The sequence below is a fragment of the Branchiostoma lanceolatum genome, chromosome 7 (genome assembly GCF_035083965.1).
Source record: "Branchiostoma lanceolatum isolate klBraLanc5 chromosome 7, klBraLanc5.hap2, whole genome shotgun sequence".
Lineage (NCBI taxonomy): Eukaryota > Metazoa > Chordata > Leptocardii > Amphioxiformes > Branchiostomatidae > Branchiostoma > Branchiostoma lanceolatum.
Window position 1 is genome coordinate 20,107,434 of NC_089728.1, and position 12,795 is coordinate 20,120,228.

Sequence of the window (12,795 nt, forward strand, 5' to 3'; positions counted from 1 at the left end):
TGCACAAACGTTTCAGAATGAAGAAAATATGTTTCTATCACTAGCGCAGGCTTATTAGCATATCATTATCATGACCCCGAAAGCGGTCCCGGAGCCAGTTTCCTCTTAACACACAGAGAGGAACCGCATCGACCCCCTGCTGATGTGGACTAGACCAGGGTTGGGATGTGGTCTGGTGCGGTTCCTGGAAAAAGCGGATTCTCCTCTTTAGACTGGGACCGGGAGGCGGACTAGTTCGGATAAAGTGGACTGAGTGTAAAGTCACCCTAAGACATGACCTCCCCGGTGCCCCATTCTCCCTAAGGTGTCGGAAAGACAACATGTATGTTTGAAATTTGCCAGCAAGACTTTAATTTCTTTTGTTGGATCTTTGCAGGGCGAAGCAAAGAGAATCTACAGAGGACTGGGGGAGGATATGACCTACAATGGACAGGCAAAGTAAGTAAAATTAGTTACACTTAATTGCATTGCAGAAATGACATAGTTGTTATATGGATGCAATATATTGTTTTCTCTCATGTTTCTTCTTCCCCTCCTGCGCCTCCTGTCAAATCTTCAAATCCATTCATCTCTGTCATTGTTGGGCCAAATGACCTGAAATTTGGCACAAAGATAGAGTGGGCAAATGCCCCAGGATATTTTTATCTTCATTTTTTTGATCTGGGGCTTTGAAATGATGGTATAGAGTTTTTTTGGCCATTTTCAGACCACACTGTATATTGTTGCCTTCTGTAGTCTTTAATTACAGCTGAATGTCCTGAAATTCGCTATGGGGGTACATAGTGCAAATACTTGCAAGTACTTTGTTCATATTTTTGGCATACCCCACTTCAAAAGATGATTTTTTGGGGGATTTTGGGAGAGATACTTGGTTGTTTTCCTCTTATGACCATATATGGCCACATCTTTCTTCCAAAATGGTCAGGTGGACTAATTTGGTCAGCCAATGAGATAGCACATTACAAACACCCATGCATTTTGAAAACTGGATCTGAAATTGTCAATTCAATTAGGAGCACTGACTTTTACATGTAGTACATGTGTGCAGGGCAGGATGTAGATAAAACAACTTCACTGCCCCCTGGCTCCTGAACTGTCCTTGTGCTGTAAATACTTGGTCATACTGAAGTTGAGAAGGTTAAAATTTACGCCTGCATTAAAAAAAGTTTTCTTGCAGTGTTTCTATCATAAATCTTATGCTCTATATTCCTCTCTGTATGTATGTACATGTATATATATATATATATATATATATATATATATATAAATAAATAAATAAATAGCAATGGCTTGTGTTTACTTGTGTTTGCTTAGAGTAAACCAAGAGTACTCAAAGGCTCGTCTCTCCACAAGTGGTTGTGTATCTTTTTGTTAACAAAATTTTTGTAATTGTAGTATCACTGGTACTGTATGTGTTACAGTATGAAACAAGCATCAGAAATTTGCAGTGTGTGCAGCAGAAAGCTTTGCACAACTTGAGTTGGTTACGAAAAAGTGTTCGCTGCGTAATGCAAAATCAAATTTTCTGGACTACCATATTGCGGAGATTCTTCCACAGAAGAAATCTTTTGCGAGATTGTAGTTGTTTACATTCTAAAATTTGCATGATACCTGTTTGTCGATCGCCACTGAGAGAGTCCTTTCTTGTATGCAGGGAATATTTGTTAAAATACAATTCTGGACTTGGCCAATTGGGTGATTATAAAAGAGCCAATTTTTTGTGGAAATGGGGAGGGAAATGGATGAAATATGTTGTATTTTTGATTATGAATCATCTGTAATAATCTAAAAACATGATGTTACATGTTAATTAAAGTAGCTCGCATATATGCGTTTCTGCAACATATAAGTAAGTAATCTGAAGTTTTGATAAAAATGCATGGATATGCATGGAATCATCCATTTCTGGTCATACTTTGTGTCAATTACTTCTATAATGCTTTTAGGATTAATGTATATTGTATCTTTACAGGTTTATGGGAGACCAACACAATGAGAAGGTGACACGAAGAATCACTGAGGCCATCAAGGATGGGGATGTGCCATATCGTGACTCCCACATAAAAAGTGAGACAAATGTAGTCTGTCAAAAGTCAGTTTGAACTTTCTTATAAACTAAGCAGATCAAAATAAAGCATGTTTTATGTTAAGCAGTTGATTGATGAATCCTGCTTCCTTTGTTGTCTCATAAACAGGTTTAAAGTTATGCAGTAGAATGCAATGTTCAAGACTTAGCAATCAACAAAAAATATCAAGAGACAAATGAAAGTATGCCTTCTAGAATATGTCAGTATGATCATGGGATTATAACTCTTTTTCTCTATGATAGAAGCATGCCGGAACATCCACAACAACCTTCGGCGGAGGGAGAAATCCAAGAGGGACGGGACGTTAGCAGTGAACCAGGATAAAAGCAAGCGAGGCAACAGACGGACTAGGGTAAGGATTTTTCTCTCATTCCATCATAATATGGCAGGTTAAGTGTACACAACTAACTAACATATGCTTTGAGACTTCAGTCTTTGAAATGGAAAAGCCACCCTCAAACATTTTCTTGAAACGCATGTTGATGAACAGTAAAATCCAGTGTTTGAAATTAAAACAACCTGCAATATGCTTAAAGACTTTCAAGATTCAAGAAAAAAAATTCAAAGAAGCAAAAAAAGTAAATTTTACGTGGGCCGTGATTTTTGTCACCGGTTGTGGGATCTAATTAGGCATCATAACACTTTTTTTTGTTATTCCCCCCAAGGATATTATGTCCTTTTCCCTCATCAGTGCTGAAATTATGGAAAATGGTATTTGATTGATATCATGGATTGAATAAATACACCTTTGCTGTTGCCATTTCAATAAGAAAATAACACTGGAAAAAAGGATATCTACTACTGAAAATCATATTCAAAAATCATATGTTGTGAGGAATACCTCATTTAGGTACCTTTTCAACGCGACCACCTGGCCATGGCGACCGCTTTTTCTCGGTCCCGAAAATTTTCCCCACAGGCACAAGCATTAAGCTGCCTGCCCAAGGCGACCACCTGTCCAACGCGACCGCCACGAATTGGGACCGCACAGAGCACAATCCCTGCCCATGGCGGTCGCCTAATTTTCAAGCGTGTGGTGACATCAGATCATTTTGCTGTCGGATTTCACGGAAATGTTTTCAAGACTTTAAAGGACAAAAATAAGATCAAAAATATATGGAATAGCAATGTTATACCATCGATTCCTCCATGAAGTGTTTTAATAAAACGTTCCCCCTATAAACATTGTAAAGACAAATGTTTGTGATGTTGTTGTGCCTATCGTAATCTTATAGTTTAACCTGAACTCAGTTCCGTTTAAACTCAACTTTCAAAACGAATACGTAGTGCATGGCGTCAAAAAGTCAGATTTCACAGAAATTACTATCTATTTCTTGTATTTTAAACAAAAATGTGTCTGTAGCTTGCTAAATTCCGCCGAAAAATGACTTAGCGGCGGGCAAAACATCAGGCGAGAAATGTTGTTCCTTGGTCCCGACGCCATCTTGGATTTCGGGCGGCCCGGATTTGGCGTACCGCTGACCTTTGTAAAACACAATGATTTTGTGTATGAACATTTACGAATACTCTAGTTATTGGTGAAAATCAAAATTCTTATTTTCTTTTTATTTCCATGAATCTCACAAACCTTTATTGGACGCTGTGCGTTCTACTGCACTGACTTACCCTTCGATGCGGTGGCACAGAGCTTCGCGGCGCGGCGCGACGAAATCACACCGTTAACGCGTTCCGTTTTCATCTTTAGTTGTCGGATCGAAATTTTTTTGACCCTTTCATCCAGCGGTCGCCGACCCAAAAAAGGCTGGGACCAGCAGGCGTTTTCTAGGGATCTGTCTTAGGCCTTAAAATTTCGATGATGTGCGTTTGTTTGTGTGTGTACTATTCAATGTAACGTGTGAATGCGGGAGGGTGCTGCGAGATCACCGAGGCAACCATCGTTTTGTAGTCAAAATTATGACGAAAATTTGTACACGATGTAGCGGTATACAATTATTACATCGATAACGGAAAATGTAATTTTTGTAGGATCTTTCTGTCAATGAGAATTGAACCTGGTGAGGGTCATGCTGTCTAAATTCACATAATTTTTTTCATCATTTACGTACTGTATTTGAAAACCTCGACCTGGAAACATGTGAGTGGAATCCTCTTCATGGCGACCACCTGTCCATCGCGACCGTTTTTGCTCGGTCCGCCGGGTGGTCGCCTTGGACAGGTTTGACTGTACATGTAACAAGGGGTGCCCTAAAATGTCATGTTTTTTTTACACGGTCAAACTCACAGCGCTCCATCGCTGGTTGCCAAAGAGTGGCCAGGTTTTAATGTATAAATTTTGAACATATTCATCTGAAGACCATACTTAGATAAGAAATGCATTCATATTGTTCATGAGCCCTTTACATGCCGCGTTACAAGCGGAAAATGCTGTGAGATGTTTTCGCGAATGTTCGTTCTGATTTTGTGCCACGCCAGATAGTGTGCCTAACTTAGGACGCTTTTGTAACTTTGCTCTCTTTGGAAGTTGGTGATAAATCTAAGAAAATGTAAACAAGGCTTGTAGTCTACTATATTCTAGCTTTCTTTTGACTGGAAAATTTTGACTGTGGGCACTTCTCACGTCATGTGAGAAGGGCAATGTCAAGTGCATCCCAGCTCATTTTTTTATGGGGAATAGGCTACACGCACTGTGCGCGCGGCTCGACGTATGTATTGAATGTGGCCCGACTCATAAAATCATTACGAAAAAAGGACACCACTTACATCAACAATACTTCGTCTACTTATTGGAAAATATCTTCGCCATCTCATCATTCAGTTTCCTTTTCATAGACCATACCAATCAGGTATAAGAGTGTAACATAGCTATGAGTTTAATCGTCCCGCGACCATCGCGGCCAGAAAAAAAGGCGGGAAAACAATGTCGCCAGACGACATCAATGCTTACGTTGTTTTTCTTTGGTCGGTTTTCTTTTCAACAAACTCTTAACGACCCAAATTTTCAGCATCTTATGAAGTGATATTTCTTATGTGTATGATAGTTGTGTATCAGCTTGGCACAGGTCATATATTCAGGCGCATGAGGCTGTCTAGCTAAGCAGTGACCCTCTACTCAGTGCTACCATCACTATTGTCAAAATACTAATTTTCGACGAAGCAAGAAATGAATATATACACATATGTTTTAAATGAAAATGACAGCTATGTGCATGAACTTGATTTATTAATCTTCCTTATCAGCGTAGTCAGTGGTCACAAACACGGTGTGCTTATGCAAATAAGACCAGTAAAAAATTTGTGCCATGTTAGGGCGCGTGACATCTTAGGGCACCCCCCGTTACCTAAACAAGTTTGGTCAATTATTTGTAAGTTAAACATGAAACTAACTGTCCTTTTTAGTTGTAAATTGTCATCTTTGTGAGGATTGATGTATTCAATTTAGCATCTCAATACATGTCTATTTGCAAGTTTTCTTCATTTCCAACTTTGAGGTTATCAAAGTTGTCATCTCTGTCAAGCCATTTACCTACCTTTAGTCCAAAAATGGTGTCCACTAGTGTTTTAGTTTGTTTAGGTACAAGTAAAGGAACAGTAGATGTTCTTGAAGGGTTCAGGGTTTAGGTACACGGCTCTACCTCCAGGGAATTATTTCAAAGCAAATCAACTGTGTATGGGATGAAAGCATATTCCTTGCACTACAAAACCAACTGAGATATGTTTCTTCAACCTCTCTGATTTTGGTAAATTATAAGGAAAAGCAAATTGTTTTAACGTCAAAAATGATGTGCATGAATTGGCATTTTTTGTGTTGGATAAAACTCGTAGAAAAGATTTTTACGGCATAAACGACTAATGTTGTCAGAAAAATTTAGTGTATAATCAAGCCAATTATAAAGAAAATTCTAGTTCTAAGATATTAAAAATCTTTTTATCGTCCGGGGAGCAAGTTTTCACCAAAAACACACAAATTCTACCGTGAAGTTAAAGTGAATTGCAGTATACCACAGCCATTTAGGATCTTATCTAGAACGCAGGTGCTTAGTAGTCTTAATTCGTTCATATTTTAAAGGCACCCAGAGCATTTTATGAGGATTGAAACCCGATTAAAAAAACTCAAATTTGTAGTCATTCCTACACATAGTAAATTTCAATAACACTATACCATTACATATCGAGATTAAACAAGCAAAAATACGATGTCGTTGTGTGGTGAGAAATCCAATCCCTAATAGACTGATCCTGACTGTCCATCACAATTAGTGGTTCTACCAATCAGAAAGTGACTGCATGTTCGTCAAATACGTGCATTTTTATGTTTTAATTTTGTATTTCTATGTTTTGACGGAGGTGGTGGGGCTATGGTATCTACAGTATTTACAGTAGGCGCGTGAAACTAAAATATCACCATGTAGCTTATTTTTGTGCCGTTTTTGCGCACTTTTGATAACAAATCTGAACGCAAATGTGGTTAACAGTGGCATTAATTGTCAATTTCATTAAGATTACAGAAACAGGAATATTTCGAGTTTTCATGTATCATAAAATGCTTTGGGTGCCATTAAAGGCACCAAGAGCATTTTATGAAGCTTGAAAACTGGAAATATTCTAGTTGCTGTAATCTTTATGAAATTGACAATTAATGCCACTGTTAACCACATTTGCGTGCGGATTTCTTATCAGAAGTGCTCAAAAGCGGCACAAAAATAAGCTACATGGTGATGTAGTTTCACAAGCCTAGTTTTAATAGACCAATACCATAGCCCCGCCCACCTCAGTCAAAACGTAGAAATGCAAAATCAAAACTTAAACATGCAAATATTTGATGGACATGCAGTCACTTTCTGATTGGTCGAACCACTAATTGTGATGGACAGTCAGGATCAGTCTATTAGAGCTTGGATTTTCTATCAGTTCTCACCAAACAGCGACATCCTATCTTTGCTCCTTTGATGTCAATATGTAATGGTGTAGTGTTATTGAAACTTATAATTACTGTTTGTAGGAATGACTAGAAATTTGAGGGTTTTTTTTAAGGTTTCAAGCCTCATAAAATGCTCTGGGTGCCTTTAAGAGCCCTGGGGTTATGACACCTTTACTCTGACGAAAGAATTTGTTTGTTGTTGTTTTTTTTAGCTGAGGGACCTCAGGGCGACAGTTGGCAAAGACTGCCTGACTCCAGCAGAATTGGAGTTTCTGAGTGTCGCAAAACCTGACCTCATGTCAGATGAGGAAACCGATGAGGAGCAGCCCAACACATGGCTTGTAAGGCGACCGGCCTGGCGGTGCAAGAAGCTGACCCAAATCGTAGACCGCTGCCAGCCTGGGGTCGACAAGCTGGTCATGAAATCCAGAAAGCTTCGCAATAGGCGTGTCATGACTGACCAACCAAGCAGGAGATCTATCCCTGACACTGTAGACAAGGTGTATCTGGATGTGGGGGGTGGTGAAGAGGAGGAGCGGGGTGAAGAGGAGGAGCAGGGTGAAGAGGTGATGCAGGGTGAAGAGGTGATGCAGGGTGAAGAGGTGGTGCAGAGTGAAGAGGAGGAGCAGGGTGAAGAGGAGGAGCAGGGTGAAGAGGAGGAGCAGGGTGAAGAGGAGGAGCAGGGTGAAGAGGTGGTGCAGAGTGAAGAGGAGGAGCAGGGTGAAGAGGAGGAGCAGGGTGAAGAGGAGGAGCAGGGTGAAGAGGAGGAGCATTATGAAGAGGAGGACCAGGAGGATAATGAAGGCACGAGTGGCGATGAGTCTGAAATGAGCAGTGAAGAGGAGACAAGCATGCGCAGTGTTAGTGACTAGAATGAATAGAAACCCAGCTTTGAAGGTGTCAACTGATGTGGAATCAATGAGATGTTGGGGTAGGCGGTTGCAGTCTATCACTGTTCTCGGGAAGAAGCTGCTGCGGTGTGTCTCAGTAGTCTTGCATGGAAATAGATGTAGATGTAGATGTTGACTTATGATAACAAGAAACATTTAGTAACATTCCAGTAACATTTAGCCCCAGAGTGAGTCAGGTCACCACCCAGTGCAGCAGTATGTACATAGCACCACTTCTTACACACTTATATATACATTTATTGTTGCACCAGTTAAGTCTATCTTTTTCTCTCGGATTTTTCACCATCACCACCACCACCTGCCGCATCTGGGCGTGACCCTGACATTTCATCCTCGGCGTTCCCTCGCGGGGCTTTGCTGAGTAAGATACCTGTATGTTATGTAGGTTTTTAGACTTTTTATTATGTTTAGCCATACCTAGTATACATCATATACATGATTATGTATACTATGGAAAACTTCATTCTTCCCTGGGGTTAATCTTTTTTAATTCAATTTTGAACTGGGTTGATTATGCGCAAGAGTGTAATTTTGAGCGGATATTTTTCGACTGGTCTAGTTTACATGGAGATGGCAGGGAATATCCCATTCTTGCAAGGGGAGGATTCTTTTATTATTCATTTCAATTTTGAAAAAGTCCATTTGTTAGCAGAAGTGAATTTGTTTTTGGACTGGTCCATATTGTATTGAGGTGCTACTGGAAGACTCCATTCCTGTATGGAGTGACTAATAGTTTTTAAACTCAATTTTGGACTGGAGTGATCCATTTTTTTAGTGGAAGTATTTTAGAATATGCCATTGTTATTTTGGGACAGTCCATTTTTCGCATGGCGAGGAGTATGGCTAAACATGTGTCAATGTATTTGCCCGAAAATGTTACCTTTCTAGTTGTCACTCGTTTGTCATTTTCCCCCTTTTTTGTAGTTTTACATATTGACTATTACAAATATTTCCCTGTACACTAGTAGCTAGTTCTCTACTTATCAAGTTACCCATTATAGTTTGAATAAAGGACATAGATTTATCATTCAATCCGACGTATCCTTGATATGTACACGTATAAGATTTCTGAAGTCTTCATTCGGATCTGCACGTATCGAAGGCGTAATGAGGGTAGGGATAACGTAAAGATTTGAGGTGTGGACATATTGAAGCTGAATGCCTATGAGAACGCATTACGGTGTCAAATGTGCGGAGAAATCCGCGGAAAATGCCGTTTTTGGTAATCTTTAGGATCCGATCATTGCGAATGTACGTAGGGATCCCTTAAAAATGTGGGATTTTTTATTCTTTAGGATCCGATCTGTCCAAATATACATAGAAAATCGTTAAAACTACGACTTTGCATCCGCGGAAAATGTCGTTTTTGGATCCGATCTGTCCAAATATACGTAGAAATGCCTTTAAGATACGAGTTTGCATCCGAAGAAAATGCCGCTCTTTATTCTTTAGGATCCGATCTGTCCAAATGCACGTAGGAATTCCTAAGAAAATACGATTTCGTATCCGCGGAAAATGCTTTTTTTGGGATTCTTTAGGATCCGATCTGTCCAAATATACTTAGAAATCCTTTACAAATGCGATTTTGCATCCGCGGAAAATGCCGTTTGGGGAATCTTTAGGATCCGATCTGTCCAAATATACGTAGAAATCCTTTACAAATGCGATTTTGCATCCGCGGAAAATGCCGTTTCGGGAATCTTTAGGATCCGATCTGTCCAAATATACGTAGAAATCCTTTACAAATACGACTTTGCATCCGCGGAAAATGCCGTTTAGGGAATCTTTAGGATCCGATCTGTCCAAATATACGTAGAAATCCTTTACAAATACGACTTTGCATCCGCGGAAAATGCCGTTTGGGGAATCTTTAGGATCCGATCTGTCCAAATATACGTAGAAATCCACTTAGTATCCGTGGAAAAACCCATTTTGGGATATGTTACGATTCAATCATTCCGAATCATTGCGAATGAAATTTTCGGGTATACTACGGATCCCACCTGCATCCGTTTGTATCCGCCTGTATACACGTACAAATAGTGTAAAAATCCCTTCAAAATACGACTTTGCATCCGCGGAAAATGCCGTTTTGGGAATCTTAAGGATCCGATCAGTCCAAATATACAGAGAAATCCCTAAGAAAACGACTTAGTATCCGTGGAAAATCCCATTTTGGGATATGTTAGGATTCAATCATTCCGAATCCTTGCGAATGCAATTTTTGGATATTCTACGGATCCCACCTGCATCCGTTTGTATCCGCTTGTATCTGTTACAAATACACAAATATCCATATGCGGATACGGCTGAATCCGATACCTTTTCGCCCAGTGTGTGCTTACACAACCCCAATTTACCGACATTAACCTGCATATGCAGAGGTGCTTGAGTATGTGGATGTCCCTCGGCCTGTCTTAAACGAAATGGATTATTTAGCCACATAGAACTTCCGTATTGTATTTGATAGTTTTTGAACTTAGAAATGCATATATGTTGAAATATGAAATAATGTTACATTCAGGCTTTCCCAGAACTTCCTGTCATTGAATAATAATGTTTTGGGTATCGTTAAATTAAGAATGCACGCGTATTTATGAGTAATCAACCATTCTATCAAACTTTGTGTGTTTGATTTGTACATATTCGTGGCAAATACAAACATATTTAGAGTCACAATATGTCAAAGATTGTAGAAAGTCTGTATGTTGGATCAGTCTGTATCCGTGGCAAATACATACTGTACGTATCTGTCAGGATCTTGGGCAATTTCGTGCAATGTAAGGCCCCATATCCGTCGAAAATTCCTATTTTTGTATTCCTCCGGATCTGAGGTTTCGGATCACAGTCCGCTTGTATCTGTCAGTATCCGCCATTTTCTTTTAAAAAATACAGAAAAATTCCTGTACGTATCAGTCAGGATCTCTGGCATTTCCGTAGTGTACGGCTCCGTATCCGTCGAAAATACCTCATTTTCGGATTCCTCCGGAAATATTCCCGATCCCGGTGCGGAAATTTTCGGATCCGTTAGGTTGGATTCGTCAGTATCCGTCAGTATCCGCCAAAAATACAGAAAAATCCCTGTACGCATCCGTCAGGATCTGTGGCATTTCCGTACAGTGTACGGCTCCGTATTTGTCGAAAATACCTTACTTTCGGATTCTTCCGGAAATATTCCATATACCGGTGCGGAAATAGTCGGATACCTTACACGAATCCGCCCGTATCCGTCAGTATCCGTCAGTATCCGACAAAAATACAGAAAAATACCGGTACGTATACGCCGGGAAACGAGGCCATTTCGTGCAGTGATATTCCATATCCCAGTGCGCATTTAGTGGGATCCGTCAGGTTGGATCCGCCTGTATCCGTCAGTATCCGCCAAAAATACAGAAAAATTCCTGTTCGTATCCGTCAGGATCGGTGGCATTTCCGTGCAGTGTACGGCTCCGTATTAGTCGAAAATACCTTACTTTCGGAATCTTCCGGAAATATTCCATATACCGGTGCGGAAATAGTCTGATACATTACACGAATCCGCCCGTATCCGTCAGTATCCGTCAGTATCCGATAAAAATACAGAAAAATACCGGTACGTATACGCCGGGAAACGAGGCCATTTCGTGCAGTGATATTCCATATCCCAGTGCGCATTTAGTGGGATCCGTCAGGTTGGATCCGCCTGTATCCGTCAGTATCCGCCAAAAATACAGAAAAATTCCTGTTCGTATCCGTCAGGATCGGTGGCATTTCCGTGCGGTGTACGGCTCCGTATTCGTCGAAAATACCTTACTTTCGGAATCTTCCGGAAATATTCCATATACCGGTGCGGAAATAGTCGGATACCTTACACGAATCCGCCCGTATCCGTCAGTATCCGTCAGTATCCGAAAAAAAATGCAGAAAAATACCGGTACGTATACGCCGGGAAACGAGGCCATTTCGTGCAGTGATATTCCATATCCCAGTGCGCATTTAGTGGGATCCGTCAGGTTGGATCCGCCTGTATCCGTCAGTATCCGCCAAAAATACAGAAAAATTCCTGTTCGTATCCGTCAGGATCGGTGGCATTTCCGTGCAGTGTACGGCTCCGTATTCGTCGAAAATACCTTACTTTCGGAATCTTCCGGAAATATTCCATATACCGGTGCGGAAATAGTCGGATACCTTACACGAATCCGCCCGTATCCGTCAGTATCCGTCAGTATCCGACAAAAATACAGAAAAATACCGGTACGTATACGCCGGGAAACGAGGCCATTTCGTGCAGTGATATTTCCGGAGGTATCCGAAAATGAAGTATTTTCGACGGATACGGAGCCGTACACTGTACGGAAATGCCAAAGATCCTGACGGATACGTACAGGAATTTTTCTGTATTTCTTAAAAGAAAATGGCGGATACTGACGGATACAAGCGGACTGTGATCCGGAACCTCAGATCCGGAGGAATACAAAAATAGGAATTTTCGACGGATATGGGGCTGTACATTGCACGAAATTGCCCAAGATCCTGACAGATACGTACACACTGCACATAATGGCCACGTATCCTGAAGGATCCAACGTATCCGGAATCGGGCCTCATGGCGTTTCCGAGCGAATCCGGAAAAATCCCAGTTCACTGCTCGGATACTGAGGTGCCCGCAGATCCGACCAATTCCGACGCCGTATTCCTCTGGATCCGTGATGCGCCTCGGATACCCGAAAATATTTGTGCGGATCCCTCGTTTTTTGTATTTGGAATGTTCTGATTGTTTGTATGTCGGTAGTTGTTTCGGATCCTGACGAATAAATACACACGGCACGGCATGATCTCATTTCCTGACGAATCCAGCAGATCCGGAATTGCGCATTATAGCAGACACGGAACGTTTCCGATTGAATCCGATGCACCTCAGATCCGGAAATTCCGGCGC

At 40.9% G+C, this 12,795-nt stretch overlaps 1 protein-coding gene across 1 annotated transcript; it reads left to right on the forward strand.

Annotated features, from left to right (window-relative positions):
• Positions 1-345: 345 nt before the first annotated feature.
• Positions 346-8,909, forward strand: LOC136438090 (cyclin-dependent kinase 11A-like). Its single transcript, XM_066432769.1, has 4 exons — positions 346-438; positions 1,973-2,067; positions 2,330-2,439; positions 7,179-8,909. Exons 1-4 carry the CDS (start codon positions 416-418, stop codon positions 7,836-7,838), a joined length of 888 nt encoding a protein of 295 aa, XP_066288866.1. The 5' UTR covers positions 346-415; the 3' UTR covers positions 7,839-8,909.
• Positions 8,910-12,795: the final 3,886 nt, after the last annotated feature.

Bases quoted from the DNA above. Each gene is read 5' to 3' on its own strand.
- LOC136438090 (XM_066432769.1), top strand. From the start codon at position 416: ATGACCTACAATGGACAGGCAAA. The intron at 2,068-2,329 runs GTGAGACAAATG...TCTCTATGATAG, and splicing joins TCGTGACTCCCACATAAAAA to AAGCATGCCGGAACATCCAC. The intron at 2,440-7,178 runs GTAAGGATTTTT...TGTTTTTTTTAG, and splicing joins GAGGCAACAGACGGACTAGG to CTGAGGGACCTCAGGGCGAC.